At 35.1% G+C, this 19,899-nt stretch overlaps 2 protein-coding genes across 2 annotated transcripts; both read right to left on the bottom strand.

Moving 5' to 3' along the window:
• Nucleotides 1-256: 256 nt before the first annotated feature.
• Nucleotides 257-3,193, bottom strand: LOC131156610 (pentatricopeptide repeat-containing protein At4g35130, chloroplastic). The gene has a single exon (XM_058110422.1). The coding sequence runs from the start codon at nt 2,865-2,867 to the stop codon at nt 456-458; it is 2,412 nt and encodes an 803-aa protein (XP_057966405.1). The 5' UTR covers nt 2,868-3,193; the 3' UTR covers nt 257-455.
• Nucleotides 3,194-5,376: 2,183 nt separating this feature from the next.
• On the bottom strand, nt 5,377-15,297 carry LOC131156609 (uncharacterized). Its single transcript, XM_058110421.1, has 5 exons — nt 15,118-15,297; nt 14,793-14,941; nt 14,662-14,710; nt 14,146-14,288; nt 5,377-5,676 (listed from the first exon to the last, which is right to left on the bottom strand). Exons 1-5 carry the CDS (start codon nt 15,164-15,166, stop codon nt 5,590-5,592), a joined length of 477 nt encoding a protein of 158 aa, XP_057966404.1. The 5' UTR covers nt 15,167-15,297; the 3' UTR covers nt 5,377-5,589.
• Nucleotides 15,298-19,899: the final 4,602 nt, after the last annotated feature.

The raw sequence follows: 19,899 nt of genomic DNA, 5'->3' as shown, positions 1-19,899 counted from the left end.
GTCTATCTCTCATAGCCTTTTATACTATTGGTAAATCACAATCAATATGCTAGATGTTGTGCAAGACAGCTTAATTTGGGTGAGTGGCCTCCAAAATGCAAATTTTTTAAAAACATGTGGTTAATAGTGTTATTCAAATCATAAAAGCAATTTCTTCATAGAAACAGTTTCTTCAATGTGGAGGTAAGAATGTGTGCCTTCCAAGAACGCAATGGTGAGCCTTGGTTAATTTTGATCCAAGCTCGAGTATAAGAAGTTGTTTGAACATATTGAGCAATTTTATTACTTGGCAGTAAAAATATACAAATGGACAAGAGATGTTTAATTGTTTACATTACAGATCTGATAATCTGGTGCCTGCAATGTGTTCATCAAAAAATCAGGACAAAAAAGAAAAAAGCTTACAGGTTAATGGGTTTTACTATTTTTATCAAGTGTATTTGGAAGTTCTGTAGTCACCAATAATCGCTGCATGAGCACTGACCATCTATGAAATGATGATATATCTTCGAATCTCCCACAATTATCTCTCTTTTGGTAATCTCTGAAATCTTCTTTGCAGCAGTGTGGCAATATTTGCATATTCTGATGTTTTTCCTCACAAGAACGGGTTTGCCGACTATTGTGGAGATCAAGCCAAAACAGATTGCCAATCTTACACTGTGACTTTTTGGCGAGTTTGCTTTTTTCTTCATTATATCCAGCGGTATGAACTTGGTGGTATGGTGATCATCAATGTCTTTCGCGGCCTTTCTTGATATAATATCCAGCACATTGTAGATCGTGTTGGTTTCAACATGGGACATATCTTGATTGATGAACCTGTAAGATTCACTGTTGATCTCAATCAGGGTACATCCACTGGTTCTCTCAATCCCTTCTTTCTGCATAAGACCTTTAATTTGCTCAACATCTTCCCATCTCCCAAGTTCAGCATACATGTTAGAAAGCAAGACAAAACACCCTGTATTATCATGTCTCAAGGATAAAATGTGCTTAGCTGCAAGTTCGGCCAGTTCTATGTTTTTGTTGTTTCTACATGCAGTCAGAAAAGATCCCCATATTCTAGCCGTTGGAACCACCGGCATTTCTTTGATGAATGAATTCGCTAGATCAAGATTTCCTACACGACCGAGAAGATCAAGCATACAACCATAGTGCTCTACCCATGGATCAATAGAGTAGTGCCTTTTCATGGAATTGAAGTATTCCCAACCTTTGTCAACCAAGCCAGAAATGCTGCAAGATGAGAGCAGCGAAACAAATGTACTTCCGTTGGGCCCAATCCCCTTTTTCTCCATCTCACAGAACAATTCAATGGAGATTCTCCCAAACCCGTGAATGGCATAGGCCATAATTATCACGTTCCATGAAACAACATCCTTAAACAACATATGATCAAATATTCTTCGTGCAGTTTTGAGATAACCACATTTCGCATACATGTAAACAATCGAATTTGAGATGAAGATGTTTGAACCAAACTCTAATTTCACAATGTAACCATGGATTTGTTCGCCCTCCCTCAGTGAGGCTAATTCAGCATAAGCTGGGAGGATGCTTGCGATTGCGACAGCATCAGGTCTGAAAGGCTCATTCCATAAATCGAGGAACAATTTCAAGGCCTCTTTATTCCGCCCATTTTGCACATAAGTAGATATCATGGAATTCCATGATACCAAGTTCATTTCAGTCATTTGACCAAAAACACGTTCTGCTGGCTCTGTCTTCCCACACTTCCCGTACATGTCAACCAGAGCAGTCTCCAGGACTAGACAAGGAAGAAAACCTTTCCTAATGGCAAAGCCGTGGATAGATTTACCCTGCATGAGGGCTCCTAGTTGTGCACAAGAGGGAAGCAAGTTTATCATGGTGATAGTGTCAGGACTCAAGTCATCAGCTGCCTGCATCTTTATCAAATAAGCAAATGCCTCAAGGGGGTGTGCATTTAGAGCATACGCGCCTATGATAGTATTCCAAGTTACAATATTTTTTTGAGAAATCCCACCAAACACCATTTCTGCATAATCCATTCTGCGACACTCGCTGTACATGTTGATAAGTGATGTTTGAATCTTGATGTCAAGTTTAAACTCACTCCTGATCACTTGAGAATGAATTTCCTTCCCGATTCTCAGAGAATGCTGAAGAGCACAAGCACCCAGAGCACTGATCATGCTGAAACTATCAGCTTTTAGCCCAAATACCAGCATCTCCTGAAAGCACATCAATGAGCTCCAACCATCCCCAGCCGAAACATAGCCTGAAATCATAGAATTCCATGAAACCAAGTCTCTAACATGCATTTCGCTGAACACCTTCTCTGCGTACTCAATACACCCGAGCTTCGCATACATAACAATAAGGGAATTGCAAATGTATATATCCCACTCTAAACCAACTTTAATAAGCTTTGAATGAACCTTCTCTCCTTCTATCAAAGAGCCTGACCCAGTGCACGCCTTGATTACAAACGGGAAAGTGAAATTGTCAGCCTGAACGCCCTGGATTTTCATTCTATGATAGAAATCAATGGCTTCTAAAAAGAACCCATTATTTGTGAGACCTCTAATTACAATATTCCAGTCAAAAGTTTTCTTGTGTGACATTTTCTCAAACAGATAGAGTGCATTTTCTATGCACCCAGATTCCAAGTAAGCTGCAAGAGCCCTTGTCTGAGCAAGATGATGATGGTGTCCCCTTACCAGAGATTCTGATGAAGGCTTTTCTCCATTTTTACCACTTCGAGTTGATTCGGGGATTGTTTGGTTTGCGACGAGGCGATGTCCCCGCTTTGCTTTCGCTGCTTCGACTCTATTTGGAGGGTCGGATTTTAAGAAGCGGAGGGGAGATAAGGTTGCAGCCATCTTGAAAATGGAGGCACGCTATTTTTAAATTGCCGTTGGGATTTAGAAAACTAACACGGGTTCAATATTTTGCTCTTGGCGGGTGGTGGTTAGTAGCCGTTATCTCGTTACGTTTGAAACTAGAGAGGCCCAACTGTCGCCTTATCTCAAAACACATCAATGAGTGGTAGAAGAACCAACTGAAATTCATCAGGCCATTCTTAAATCTTCGTTGACTTCACTTTTGATCAATTCAATCTATTTCTTCTCACCAAACTCTACATTAGTTTTGTTTGGTAAACGTTCTTCAAATTTATTGACAAATGTTTGAATTGTTGCAAGCTCTTATTTGTGAATTGTATATTCTTATCTCTGGGATATAATAAAAAAAATAGAAAAAGGAATAACAATTTTTTAGTTATAAATTTAGAATAATTATTTTATTTATTTTTTATTTTGAATTTATTAAAAAAAATTGTGTTTGCAGTTACCTTTTTTTTTTTTAAAATAAATTATCAAATATATATATATATATATATATATATATATATATATATATATAAGTTAATAGCCAACTATACCTTTAACATATGTGTGCACACAATAAACATAAAAAATAGTATAAAAAAAATATATTTTCATAATGTGCTTATGTTGGTAGAATTGTTGAGAAAATGCGTACAATAAGTGTCAATGTGCTTTTGTTCCTTCGAAATATATTAACTCTGTGATTGGGAGCATAAATTTTTGACCTTAAATTTAAATCTATGTAAATTTTTTGGACAATATTGTATAAATCAAAATCCAAGACTTGAAATACATGCTCCAAAACACTCTATTATATTGTATTTGAGAGCACAGTTTTGGAGTCATAGACTTGAATTTAGATAAAATTATTATTATATAATTTCGTATTACATTTTGTTCAAACAAACTTTAATTTATTTTTTGAACTCCAAACTCCCAACTATGAAGAAAATATACCGATGTCTTCCCAGCATAAGATATATATATATATATGGAGGGAAGAACCTTGGAAATTGACTGATTCCCTTTTTTTTTTAGGGGCTATCTCATGTGATGTATTGTTCTTATTAGCTTTGGCCCGGAAAAAGTGAGAGATGCATCAAATATTTTGTGAAAAATAGTGAATTTTTAAATATACATATATAAAAAAGGAAAAGAGACGGAACACGAAAATTTTGAAGTTAGTATTTAATGATGCCTTGTGGTTTTTTATTTATGTTTTTTTTAAAGCTAAAAAGACTAACTACTTCGGATGGTGCATAGAGTTGGCAAATGAACAGACTTTTTTTTTTTTTAAAACATCAAATGATATTTATGAGTTTTTTTTTTTTTTTCAAAATTTGATCTTGGAGTGGATTTGTGCTTTCACGAGATGACATTTAGGCTCTGTTTCAAACTTGAAAAAAATACTAAAGAAAAGAAAAGAAAGGAAAGTATAAAAATCCCATATTTTATGTTTGTTTAGTTATCAAAGTGACAAAGATAATAAAAAAATATATCAAATATGTGAATAATTTTCTGATTTTATTCATCATTAGTTTTTTATTTTTTCTGACTTTTAATTATATTAAAATAAAATTTTATTTTTAATAATATTTAATATAAAATTAACTTTTTTCTTTATTTTTTTAAAAGTAAAATTTTTGATTCGAACGGATTGAAGTCGGGGGCAAATTTGGCTGTGGACTTCAACTTTTTTGAACGTTAAGACCAAATTGCTGATAGGCGGGACTCGTTTGGGTCCCCATTCCCTCATTTACGGACAACTCCTCTACCCGACCTTCCAAAAAATGAACAAGAACAAATATTAGAAATGAAAAACAAAACAAAAAATAACTCTAATGCAAGTATGCGCTTATTATTGTAAAGACAAAAAGTTCAAATGATTAAGACTCATTTAGTAGCCAAATGTAATTTAATTTCTCGTGATCTTTAAAATAATTTCCAAAATATTATCTTGCTTTTTTTATTAAAAAAAACACATTTGTATAAGAAAATATAGATTTATATTTGTATTATTTTCTAATTTTTCATAAAATGTTGAAGGGCTAATGAATTTCTCCATAGAATGTTTTAGGAGTAACAAAACGAAGAACTTATTTGTTAGAAAAGTAATTTTTATTTTCATTTCCATTTTAGAAAACACTTTTTTTCTTAATATTCTGTAACATTCATATGAAAATCTTGAAAATACAATAAAGGGCAGAATTATTTGTAATTTTTTATTTCATTTTATTCGCAATGAACAGGTCAGCAAACAGGGTTCAATATTATGTATACTGCTCTTAGCCTAGGGCTCAAAAATATTTAACATGTACATACATAGCAGCAGCTGGTATCTCAGGTCTTTGTGAAATTTAAATTACTTTTTTGCCCTTCCCATTCTTCCAAAAGGTTAAAAAAGTAACTTACAAGATTCTCCCGCCCTGCAGTTCCTCCTGTACCTGCTTAAAAAGGTTAAGGCCATGGCCAGAGCTGATGGCTTTCAATGGCAAATAAGATGTTTTGTCAATCCTTAAAGCAGCTTATTATAGATTGCAGGGCTACAAATGCAATACTACATCAAGTGGGTGAACACAAACTATATGATTGGGAAGCAGCATTTGCACTCAGAAAGAAGGTAGTATAACTATAATATACAACTAACCATTATCCAGATCTTACTTCACAGAAGGCACCCTACATGATTCATTATGCCAGTGGCATACCATAATTGTCAACCAGAGTGGATACCTCCCATAAATGTCCTTGGATCAGGACAGTTCCCTGTAAACTGAGCCTGTGAAAAGTCGAAACCTGGGTTCTGCGGGAAGAAGCACTTTGTTACCAAATTGAATGGAATGAAAATGAGGAAACAAAAATAAAATCACAAAGGGAATCCAAAACAGGTGAAATTTGCATACGAGAAATAATCTGTTTTTCGTTTGGTTTTTCAGGAAAAAAAAAAAAAATGTGGAAAAGAAAGCAGCCATTTGGTATCACTATCAAAAATTAGAGAACCATAAACGGAAACTAAAAGCTAGAAACCAGTAATCTTTTGATCAACATTTATAAAGTTAATATAAATTAAAAACTTAGTTAAAATGCTCATTTTCATCTTTAAATCAAATACTATTATTAAAATAATAAAATTACAAATAATACACATTATAAAAATTACCATAATAAAAATAAACTTTACTATAATTATTTTACTTAATTGTTCTACTTTTAAATTATACTTTACAATAAAAATTTTATTAGACATGACAATTGAAAACTAGTAGAAGTATTTTGTAATTGGCTTTTTTATTATTTTTTTAAATTTATGTATATTTATTTTAACTATATTTAAATCAATATGATCATTTTATTTTTATTTTAATTCAAAAGTGTATAAATTAAATAATTTAATCCAAAAAACTATTTTCCTATATTAAAATTTCTGACAACAGGTTGCCAAAACAGTTTAAAACCATAAAATCTGGTCTTCAATTTTTTAGCAAACTGCTGAAAACCAACAACAAAAACCGAAAAGTGAGAACATAAACAAACGCGTTTTTATAGTATGTATCTTCACTATGGAAAAACAGAAAACAACAATAATATCAAATAGACCTTGAAGTGTTTTGTTTCCAATTCTCTGAATTTCTACCTATGTAGTTATTTATTTATTTTTGACTCCATTCTAAGCAAATAATGTACGACACCTTCAACAACAATCTTACAAGTTCCTAGACTCACTTCCTTAAAATTCCACAAGAAGATACTTGAGCAAAGAATGAGGAACAACCCTTTTTCAGAACAAACTTCTGGAAACTTGCCACTATGCATTTTTAAAACACAATATCTAATGTGTGTGTGGAGCTACAATGCGTGCATATTTACCAATCATAAAATTATTTTTTAATATTAATGAATCTAATATACTAGAATGAATTATGAATGAGCTCGAGAGTAACCTTAACTCAATGGCAACAAGGTTACATCAAAACCAAAAGGTGTTCAAATCACATAAACCGTCCCTTCAAGCATGGAGGTAAAAAATGCGTACATCCTGCCCTCTCCAGATTTCCACTGGTGTGGTGTGTTTGTGTTATAAATTGTCATGTATTTTAGAATGAATGATTGAGTCGTCATAGTGGTAACCATGCACTAGATCATACACTAACCATGTGGTAACCATGCATGCTAGGCCGTGTGCTAACCAAGTAGTAACCATGCATGTGTTCTAGGCCATGCAGTAACCATGTGCTAGGCCATAGTGTAACCAAGTGGTTACCATGTGCTAGGTCATATGGTAACCATGTGGTTACCATGCGCTAGGTCATGCCATAACCATGTTGTAACAGTGCACTAAGCCATGTGGTAACCATGCGCTACGCCATGTGGTAACTATGCAGAAACCACACGCTATAATTTTTTATCTTGGTTTTTAAGTTCTCGCAAATAATAAGGACAACTGGATATTTAGGTAGGTTACATATAATGATTCAACTTGCCAACAACAACAACAACAAAACCAAACCTTAGTCTCACTAAGTGGGGTCGGCTATATGAATCCTTTTCCGCCAATTTATGCGATCATGGACCATTTCTTTTGATAGATTCAAAGATATTAAATCCTTACTCACTATCTCCTCCCAAGTTATTTTAGGTCTACCCCTACCCCTTCTACTGCCCCCCACAGTAACTAAGTCACTCTTCCTCACAGGTGCACTATAAAGCCTACGTTGCAAGTGTCCATACCATCTGAGTCGTCCTTCCCTTATCTTATCTTCTATAGGAGCTACACCTAACTTACCACGAATATGTTCATTCCTTAATTTATCTTTCAATGTTATACCACTCATCCATCTAAGCATCCTCATTTCAGCAACTTTTACTTTTTGGATATTATGTTTCTTCGTCGCCCAACATTCTGATCCATATAGCATGGCTGGTCTTATAGCTGTCCTATAAAACTTCCCTTTCAATTTTAAGGGTATTCTACGATCACATAGAACACTTGAAGAATTTCTCCATTTTACCCAACCTGCTTTAACTCTATGCATTACATCATCTTCAATTTCTCCTTCAGCTTGCATAATAGATCCAAGGTATCGAAATCTACAAGTGCTATTTATTTCTTCATCATCAAGTTTAACTTTGTCTCCAATATTCCTCCTATTATTATTAAAATTACATTTCATATATTTTGTTTTATTTCTACTTATCTTAAAGCCTCTAGATTCCAAAACTTCTCTCCATAATTCTAACTCAGCCTCTACTTCATCCCTAGTTTCGTCAATTAATACAATATCATCTGCAAACAACATACACCATGGAACCTCCTTTTGAATACTCTTAGTCAATTGGTCCATCACTAAAGCAAAAAGATAAGGACTCAAAGCAGATCCTTGATGTACACCTATGGTAATTGAAAATTCTCTAGTTTCTCCATCTATAGTCTTTACACTAGTCATTACTCCATCGTACATATACTTAATGACATCGGTATACCTACAACATACACCTTTTTTTTCTAAAACCCACCATAGAACTTCCCTAGGTATCCTATCATATGCTTTCTCAAGGTCAATAAATATCATATGCAAGTCCCTCTTCTTTTCTCTAAACTTTTCCATTAATCTTTTTAAAAGATAAATAGCTTCTGTGGTAGATCTCCCAGGCATAAAACCAAATTGATTTTCTGAGATCTTCGTTTCTAACCTTAATTTTTGTTCAACTACTCTTTCCCATAGTTTCATCGTATGACTCATAAGTTTAATTCCACGATAGTTATTACAATTTTGAATATCTCCTTTATTTTTGTATATAGGTATTAAAGTACTTTTCCTCCATTCATCTGGCATTTTCTTAGTTTTTACAATTGTATTAAATAAATTAGTTAACCATATAATTCCGTTATCACCCAAGCATTTCCAAACTTCAATTGGGATGTTATCTGGTCCCATAGCTTTCCCATTTTTCATCTTTTTTAGTGCAAACTTAACTTCGTTAACTCTAATTTTTCGAATAAATCTTATATTTTTAGTCTTTTCCTCATTTGACAATTCTAAATTTAAGCCTTCTATTTGGTTTTCGTTAAACAACTTACTAAAGTAACTTCGCCATCTTTCTTTAATATCTTCGTCCTTAACCAAGACAATATCATCCTCACTTTTTATAAATTTTACATTTCCTAAGTCCTTGTTCTTCCTTTCTCTAGCTTTAGCAAGTTTAAATATATCTCTTTCCCCTTCTTTTGTACCTAATCTATCATACAAACTATTAAATAATCTATATTTAACTTCACTAACGGCCCTTTTTACATCTTTTCTTGCCTCCTTATATTTTTCAAAGTTATCGCTGTTTCTACATTTTTGCCACGTTTTATACCAAATTCTTTTTGTCTTTATGATTTTTTGTACATCTTTATCCCACCACCAACTTTCTTTGCTATTTGAGAATCTTCCCCTTGATTCGCCTAAAATCTCTTTTGCTATCTTTTTAATAGAGCTAGCTAATCTATTCCAAAGAGTATTTGAATCTATCCCATCCTCTAAGGTCCAATCCTCATCTTTGATCATTTTATCTTTAAATTTTATTATATTTTCTCCTTTTAGGTTCCACAATCTAGTTCTCCTACACTGGTTTATTTTATCCTTTTTCTTCCATTTTTTAATGCATATATCTAACACTAAGACTCTATGTTGTGTGGTTAGACTTTCACCTGGAATAACTTTACAATCCTTGCATGATACACAATCTACCCTCCTAGTTAAAAAAAAATCTATTTGACTTCTATTTTGTCAACTTTTAAAGGTTATTAAGTGTTTTTCTCTCTTCTTAAAGCAAGTATTCATTATACTAAAATCATATGACATAGCAAAGTCTAAGATCATCTCCCCAGACTCATTTTTGTCTCCATATCCATATCCTCTATGTATCCTTTCATAATTTTTATTATCTCTTCCAACGTGTCCATTCAGATCTCCTTCTATAAATATTTTTTCAGTCCCTGGTATGCCTTGTATAATACTATCCATATCTTCCCAAAATTGTCTCTTTAAGATTTTTTACTAAGCCAACTTGAGGAGCATAAGCACTAATGATATTTATTATCTCGTCCTAATACCATTTTGATTTTTATAATTCTATCTCTTACTCTAATTACATCCACAACGCTATCTTTTAAGTTTTTGTCTATAATAATGCCTACTCCATTCTTATGTTTTTCTTTTCTAATGTACCAAAGTTTAAAACCTGATTTATCGATTTCTCTAGCTTTCTCCCCCACCCACTTAGTTTCTTGAAGGCAAATTATATTAATTCTTCTTCTAATCATTGTATCCACAATTTCCATGCTTTTACCCGTAAGTGTCCCTATATTCCAAGTTGCTAATCTAATCCTAGTTTCCTGAACTAACGTCTTTACCTGCTCACGTCTAGAATGATGCAGGAACCCTCGCATATTTGACACCGTACCCGGGCGCTGACACGGCGCGTCGCTTCGGGGCGACGACCTAGCCCACCCTCGCCCACTTTTCGCTACACCTGAGTGGTTCAAGTGCAACACGTCGCTCGTAGGGGACGCCCCAGCAAATATTCGGTAAGGATTCATATCATAGTGATCTGACAAATTTTACCCTGGCTATCAGCTACCTAACGCAACCCTCCTCCTTAACCCGGGCTTGGGACCGGCTGTGTGTGAAAAAATTAGGACATTTAAGTGCAAAATTTGAGCATGCTTGAAAACAGCTATGTGGCCAAACACCTTTTTTTTATCAGAGGCTAAGCTGGCAAAATACATACAATAAGACTGATATATAATATGTGAAAATGTGTTTGGCTAATTTTTGTTTGGGGAAGAGAAGGAGGGGAGGGGGGGGGGGGGGGAGGTGTGGCACATGCAACGCCATGATCCCCACAATCAAGCTAAACAGAAAAGTTGAGAAAGCTTAGCACATGGGATAGTGAAGCAGCACTGCAGAAACCCTCGGGAGGAATCCAGGATGAGAAGCCTTGGCTCCCAACATATTCCTCCACTCCCCACATTTGGAAACTGCCTAATGCAAATAGAGACTGTTCATGTCTTTCTTTGCTAGTTATCAGTTGTACCCTGCTAAACAAACTACAGCAAATTCTAAAAATGAACGGCCAAATGCATTTTAACAAGCAAACCAGAACTCAACTAAAAGTTCAGTCATTAGGATAGAAGATCAAACAAGATGAAACAGCTTCGATGGAAAGTGCAACAGAAATCCCTACTCAGGTTGGGAAAAGGTTTTCAAATATCAATTTCTTGAGCCTTAAACATAATCCAAGACCATAGCTGAGGAAATTTTTCCATATTTTAGGATGTATCTGGTAGTGACCAGACTTTTAGACCCAAAAAGAAAAAGAATAACAGAAAGTGCAAGTAGAGATAGGTTGATCACCTCATGCAATTCTAAAGACAATCTCATAGCACCACTGAAACTCACAAAGAGCTGTAACTACCAATTTATTCAGCCTAGATCAACAATATGGGTGTGTTTGATTCAGTGGTTATTCTAGGATAGGCTAATAGCTTATGTTAGGTGCAACATGCTAGTAGAATAGAACTGGCCAAGAAATGCCCCAGTCCCTGCCCGCAGGCAGCCCTGATGAAGCCAAAAAAGAAATGAAATAGGACAAAGATGCCCCAAGCTCCAGCACCCCCATCATATGCCTTCTTTTTCTCCCACTTCCTCCACACCTTCTACACCATCCTTTGCCACCACTGACTTCCATCCTTTCAGCTAGGGTTGTTCAACAACCTAACCAACCCAAAAAATCAGTTTCAAATGGATTATGGGTCGGTTGGCAGTTTCTTATTTTGCATAACCCAATCATATAGGGTTGGTTGCAGGTTTAGCATCTAATATCCACCCGACCCAACCCGAACCACCTCTGTGTATATATATGCCTACAATTACCCAAGACTTAAGAATACATAAGATGCACAATGAGATGTATACGAGCATTATGAACTGTTATAATTTTTATATTTTCAATTTTATTTTTATAGTAGTAATGCTTTTGGATATGATATTTTAGTCATTTTGGAAGATAATAAACATATTTTCATTTTTTTTTTTTAATTTCGTTAATGGTATGCGTGTTAATCACCATAAATTTTTTATTAGTTTTGGAACCTTCTTTATATTGTATTATTAAAATGGAAAATTGAAAAATACTTAGTTTGTTACTCATACCATTACATTGATACTATTGTAACTGTTTTTTTTTTAAAAATAAGAATAACACTAGTTTAAGTAGTGTTTTCAATGTAGCACATTATGTTTGGCCAAAATTCTCATACATATTCCTTTGTGTTTTTTTTTTTTTTTTTCTTTTCTAGTTCACTTTAAAACAATTAAAACCGCCAATTAAAACCAACCCACTCGATAATCAAGCCTACCCAAACCAACCCTTGCATCTTCAATGATTCAACTTAAGATTGACCTTTTTACCGAACCGACAAGACCAAATAAGATGGAATTTTAAGCCCAACCCAACCCAACCCAACCTGACCCATGAACAGCCCTACTTCTAGATCTTCAACCAATTCATCCTCATCCGCATGTCCTTCCTCTATATCAAGTTCTCACAGTGGTTTCAGGTGCTGGAAACTCTTTCCACGATGCTTGTGTACTCTCTGGTCTGCAGGTACCGGTTCTGGTTGGCAATTGTATTAAAAAGCATGTACTTCCCTTTGTCATGAATTTCCAAATTGCATCTATGAGTTGTAATTTGCTCTACAATTTTTGGGGTTCTTCGGTTGCATTTTCTGAAAGGTGGGTGCAATGAACAGCTTGGGTCTCCCATTCTGTGCTGGACAGCACAATTTTACTCTTTTTGGATTTCTATTTGAAGAAAAGGTGTGGTGGTTCTAATGAAGAAGCTTCAATCCTTTTTTGGGGGTGTGGGGGTGGGGGTAGTGTGTTCGTCATCTGCATCTGATGTCAATTTGGGAAAGAAAGACAGCAAAGTCTTGTTTTTTTTTTTCTTACAGCATTGTTAGGGGAATGGTGCATTGCCTAGAGGTCGCCGAAAATTGCTAGAAGGTTTCCCCATTTCTTCAATTAGGAAAAGAACTTTATAGAAGAATTTATTTTGATCTAATCTTTTGTAGTAAAGTGTATTTTTCTATTTTGAATAATTAGCCTATCCAATGGAAGGTGCAATACAAACATGAGCAGGATAATTGGGTCCAGTTCCTATAAACCTTAGCTACCAAGCTGAATGCATCCTGAAGGACTAATGTTTCATATACAAGAGGTAGAGAAAGAGCTCCTTACCTCTTAAGGACGGAATTAAGAAATTATTACAATTAAAACCAAATTACCTCATATCTTATTGATTCTCATTCAAAAAACTGAATTAAAATAAATTCTCTAAATAATAGCATAAAAACTCTTCAATCATTACTACTATTAAATGCAAAATCTAAATGAAAATTACAAGTTGACCTTTCACAAAAATAAACAAACATTTCTGTTGACAATACAAACCTAGAGTCACATTTGAATCTTATAACAAGTTTCAGATACAATTCTTTAACCACTGTTACCTGAGAGATCAACCTATGTCCACAAAGTTTAACCAATAGATATGAGCAACAGCATGAGAATAAAAAACAAGTGAAACGGAAGACATAAATAACACACAAGAGATGGATGGAACTAGATGACTAAAAACAAACCAAGCAGTTGAAATATAGCTTTAATTTGGGCTGTCTAGGAGTTGACAAGTTGTTTGGTGATTTCAGAAGGATCGCCTCAATTTAAGCATAGGTCCTCCATTAATGACACAGAGCAAAGCTTCTCTTTTCTATAAATTTCTTACAGGAGGTGGTTGGACAGTTGTGGCAGGATTCATTTTCTCTGTTGCTTTGAATCAGTTTCAAACCACATTTCCTCATGCTTCAGTTTCCTATTTTGGATATGCTCATGCTTCAAAGAATAAGGAGTCCTAGTTCATCCAGATCTGGTTTTGAGAGTTTATAAATATGTAGTAATATGTCTAGAGGAAAAGAGATAGACAGGATCATTGAGAAACCTCTTCTTTGTGAATTTTTTATATGCCAGCGATTGTATGGGGTACCTGGGGTTCAGTGTTATTTTTCAATTGCGGATTTTGTGTGGATCATATACATGGGTACGTTAAGTGCCCAACACATTAAATCTTGCATGCTTGCTTTGATTTATTCTTGTTAAGTTCTATTAGGGATTTTCCAAAGAAAAACTGCATTAATACCTCAAGGAGAAGTAATAGGCTCACTTACCTCTTCCTGAAATCTCTGCAGCATGAGGCGCTTCTGTTCAAGATCAGTAGCATAAGGATCTAGCTGACCCTGGCCTAATATAGGAGATGGCCATGTCTGACCTTTGTCCCTCTTCTGCAGTGTCATGTGCATAGTATCATCCTCTGCCACATTTAAACCCCAAAAAACACGGTGACTACTAATTCCGCTAAAACATCACATTTTTAAATTTGATACATATCATCATAATCCATGATACTAGAAAACAAAAGCTTCAACTAACTGAGCCTAATAATTTGCTTAGTTATGAATTCCCCTTCTTTGGGAAACAAAACAGATTAAGACATAAAATTCAAGCACTTCTTCACCCCACTTATCCCCTTATGAATACCCCTTTTTTGGGAAAGAAAACATCATAACACATAAAACATGAAACACTTCTTCACCCCGGCACCGGGTGGAGGAGGCACTTTCACCTTTCATATCTCAGCAACCAAACAAGGGTAAAGGAAAAGAAATATGAGCAAAACTGATTACCTATGGTCCAAAAACAAGAATCAGTCTTCACGTGGCAGGTGAGTTCATGCTGTGAAACCAGTAATTTGCAGACATTAGATTAGAGTTAAAAAAGAACAAACAAAATTAAAGAGTAATTTATGCAAACTGACATTAAGATATGGAGGGTTGCCTTTAATCCCAATTTCAACGTGCTTGGACTGAATCTTGCAGTAAAACAGCTTTGAAGGAACGTTCGGAGGAAGCGCTACGTAAATGTTTACCTCCTCAAGCGTTTGATCCCACTCGAAAACCTTCTGACCTGAATCGAATGTGATAAAATCTTAGACATCGTTTATTACAACATTAGAAAATCCTATCGATTCCAGCTCGTTAAAGCTGTAAAATTATTTTCGCGAAGAACGGTATAAAAAGACAAAATACTAAAAACTAAATTAAATTGTGATAAAAACGAGAGAGAGAGAGAGAGAGAGATACCTCCATGGATGAAGCTGTGACGCTTCTCAGGAGCCAATTTCTCCGCCATTTCTAGGGTTTCGTCCCTGCTTACTCGCCTTCCCGTCCCTCTTTTCTTCCCTTCCTTCCCGCAGCTTTTAGCAGCTCTCCAACTCTAATCCGATTCTTGAACTCGAATTCAAGTTTATTTCAGTTATTTTTTTTACCTTACGGAGTTTTTTCCGGTTTTATTATTAATTTAAAATAAAATATTAAATAATACTTGGGAAAAATTTTCTCCGCTTACGTAATCTCGCAGTTTGGTTTTGCGAGATTTAAACGTGCAGCGTTTTTCGCGGTGACGTGTGGCAATGTGGGGAAGTAAATCTCGCAGACCAAGAGATTTTCTTCGGAAATGACCCGTAAGCTGACGCGTGACAAATATCGTAGGATCAAGCTGAAATGTTTATATATAGCTAGGCCGAGACATCTCTTAGTAAGGGAAATAAACTAATATCAGTATGTGACATTTTGAGTATATTCGTGTTATACATATAAACAGTATGATAAACATATTTGATAAAATCTATCTGTAACAGAACTGAGTAAAATATGATTTTTTATATCATCATAAAGCATACTAGAGTTATATACATGAAAATCACCTTATATAACAATAAAATACTGAAATAATATTCAAGATGGATAGTTAGCTGATGTCATATCTTACCTCTATATGACTAGGTTGTGCAGCCCTAAGGCGGGACCTAACAATAGTTGATCGACCATACTAGATCAATCATAAGTCTATAAGTACGATGGGTATGTCCCTCCTTGTCCCGGACTACCAGGGGGACTACTCCACTCTACACTAAAGCCACATCGACTGTCATCTCCCACACTACTGGTCGTGTGGTAGCACTATCATAATTCTAAACATAAAGCTACAGTGTCATACTCCTAAAACTGAACTAAACCATACCATTGGGGTTCTGATAACATATAATATGTTTCATATATTGAACATAACTGTTTCGTATTTCATAAATTATGTCTTATCATACGTGATTATGACATCTACGTCAACATGAATCTCGACATCTGTGCCGACATAACATAACATGAATTACGACATCTGTGCTGACATAACATAACATGAATCACGACATCTACGCCGGCATATCTTAATATACTGAACATAATTTTTCTATACTATTTAATATGTAAAATCATGGTTCCTATGTTGATTCATAATTGTCTTGAAAACTATCATATCATGTTTGATCTGGGAGAAACATATTATTCTGACATACATAATTATATGAAAATTTAAACTCATGCCACACAGAAATGGGTAATCTATTGAATGTAAAATCTGTTCCCAAAACCATATTTTCTGATAAAACACGTTTAAAACATATCCCTGTTCATAACAGTATTTGTCAAACATAATTATATAATATACGTATTTTCCTGAAATTTAATGTTGTAAAATAATAAATAATTTCATGAAAATTTCTAACTTAGATTATCCCCTTACCTGACTTACTGGGAAGCCCACAAAACACCCAATCCTACACCTGCAATGTTCTTAGAACAACCCCTAAAATTAACATTTCCCCCCAGCAAAACTTAAGTATTATCTTTCCTAATATATTCTCCTCAGTCTGGAAACATCAAATATCCAATAAAACTGAAATTAACTAACTTATCCAAATTTTGGGATGGTTCTCAAGTTGGCCTAACCAACGATCCACTCCTGTAGGAATGAAGAGAAACTTCCCAGGAGTAGTGTGGCGGCTTCAGATCGTCGATCCAGCGAAGAACCGGGCCGAAATCGAAGAGAGAAGGAGTGAAGGACGATTTTAGTGTGTGTGTGTGTGTGTGTGTGAGAGAGAGAGAGAGAGAGGAAAATTGCATGCAGAATCTCACTGAAAACCCAAGTTTGAGCTATTTATACTGTAACGACCAGCTATTTATTTAACATTTTTTTTTTGAATATAATAGATGTCATCTGTTTGAATACTGATAATAACATCTCAGGCCCAAAGAGCATCGAGGAAACTCTGTCTGTCATACATAACTAAGCAGCGGTACATAAAATTGGGAACTGCTAAATACAATACAATACCAGAAAACTATAGAGCTCTGAAATATATTTACAACACAAAATACCCAGTGACGTCACTATAATCTGAAAACTATCCCAAAACTCTGGTATCTCAAAAACCTACCCTTTTCTGTAAGGGCAGCACAAGTCAACCTCTACCCGCGAGCCTAATTTGCTCACCTAACTAGATCTCCTAAAAAATGATAAGTCACTGGGATGAGACAGCGTTCAATAAGTGGAAATATGCTATTACTAGTGTGTGACAACTGAGTTAATCATTTAAAATACTAAAATAAAACTATACTTTGAGAAAATTGGTAAACTGTACAAAATATATATCTATCATGTAATCTTTAAAATATAATTATGTATTTGAGTTTGCAATCTGAAGGTACTGCTAATATAATAGTATAAACTGTTGCTGTGTGATATATCTGTACATAGGAACTTCTGCTATACCCTGAGATCTGTATATCATGATATATCCCCTCATGATAGGGTTGTGTCGCCCATAGGCTGGACTTACTCTGGTCGGCCCTCCAGGTAAGGCAATCTCTATCATCTGCCAATCTGTAATGATCTATGTAGATCTTGGCCCACTGCAATCACTCCGGGCTATCTCAAACCTCAGTCATCGTCTAACCAGCTACCTCAACCCAGCATGCTGGGGAGACTACAAATCTCTCCTAGTACGGTTAGACAGAATGCATATGCTATCTGAGTCATGTGGTTGCACGTGTCTGAAACTAGCAACGATACCGTGCTCTACTATAAATATATCTGTCTGTAATTTCCACAGGGATCTGATATCGTGTAATACTGTATACATATATAAATATATACTCATCTTGCTGCTTTTAACATGATTTCAAAACAATCATAACACTATAATTCTGAGCTGTATTATCTGAGATATCTGACTGAAATATATATATTATCTGTCTGTAATATCTGTGTTTTCTGTCTGTACTATCTATAATATCTGTAATATCTGTATAAAATTTATGTATATAATATCTGTATACTATGTATATAATATCTGTATGCTCTGTATATAATATTTGTGTACTCTGTATATAATATCTGTATACTCTGTATATCTGCTGTAACATCTTGATGCTATCACTGTATAATCTGTCTGAATAAACTGTCTGAGTGTTATGGTTTAGAAATCATGTTTTTCTCTAGGAAATACTGTAAGTCTCATTTATTACTAATAATATAAAATATCTGAATATCTGTATATTTGTAATACTGTAAAAATCTATATATATTGTATTGTAATAAACTCATGCCACGCATTTGAATAAACACAATCTCATGCTCAATTTCTGTAATTTTGCTATAAAAATAATATTCATAATTCTCTGAAAAAATAATCTGATCTGCATGCTTGTAAATACTCATTCATAATATTCTATATACATATTAAAACTATTAGCATAGCATATTTCTCTTACCTTAAATCTGAAAAGCCCCCATTAAATTCTAACTCTATACCCATAGGGTTCCTAACTCAACATCCTGAAAACAATATCCCCCAAAACAAAACATCAGTATTTTCTTACCTACAACATTTCTTATAACTACAAGGAAGGCATAATCTGAATAAAATACCTTACCCTGGATTCGGAATGAATTTCAAACCAACTTTCCCCACGATCTGCTCTGGCAGACTTGGAGAGAACTTCGCTAGGAGTGTCGTGGTGGCTTCAGATCTTCAATCCGACGAGAAATGGGGTCAGGATCGAAGAGAGAAGAGAGAAGGGGAGGGGGTCATGAGAGAGAGAGAGAGAGAGAGAGAGAGAGAGAGAGAGAGAGAGAGAAGGGTTTCTGCGCTGAAATTTCTATCAAAATTCTGAGTTTCAGCTATTTATAGGACTAGATTCATCGACAAGACACGTCACCTTGTTGACGAGTCCTGTAGAAAATTCGTTGACGAATCTGCACCCTCGTTGATGAGTTTCAGTCAACCTTAAATCCTCTCTTGGTATCTTCTCGTCGACGAGATGGGACTTCGTCGATGAGATACTGAAGAACCCTCGTCGACAAGACCCTTGTGTTCGTCGACGAGTTTTATAAGAATTTCTTGGGTCATTACATTCTCCCCTCCGTATAAAATTTCGCCCTCGAAATTTACTATCTATATTACCTTCTATCATCCCATAAAAGCAAATGGTCTACTTATTTTATTACTTACCCTCACTTATGGCGGAGGAATACCGTGGTTACATACTATGTTCAGGGAGATTACATATATAAAACTAAAACTATCTATTAACTAAATCCATACATGTACCTGCAAAAGAAACTTATCTAACTATTATACTTTACCTGATTACCTCTATACCTCTTGGAACAACTACGAAAATCTCTGTTTGATCTGCTCCTCGAGTTCCAAAGAAGCTTCTTCTATAGCGTGATTCTTCCACAAAACTTTCACTAATTGAATTTCTTTTGTGCGTAATTCTTGTGTCTTTCTGTTTAATATCTATATTGGTACTTCTTCATAAGTTAATGAATCCTTGAGTTCTATCTCTGCATAGCTGATGATGTGGGATGGGTCTGGGACGTATTTCCTCAACATAGCAATATGAAACACGTCGTGTATTCTAGATAAAACTGGTGGCAAAGCTAGCCTATAGGCAACTGACCCTATTCTTTCTAGTATCTCAAAAGGGCCAATAAACCTAGGCTCAACTTGCCCTTCTTCC

This window comes from Malania oleifera, chromosome 5, assembly GCF_029873635.1.
Source record: "Malania oleifera isolate guangnan ecotype guangnan chromosome 5, ASM2987363v1, whole genome shotgun sequence".
Taxonomy (NCBI): Eukaryota; Viridiplantae; Streptophyta; class Magnoliopsida; order Santalales; family Ximeniaceae; genus Malania; species Malania oleifera.
The sequence above is the reverse complement of the archived record's forward strand: the minus strand, read 5'-3'. Positions and strand labels throughout refer to the sequence as shown.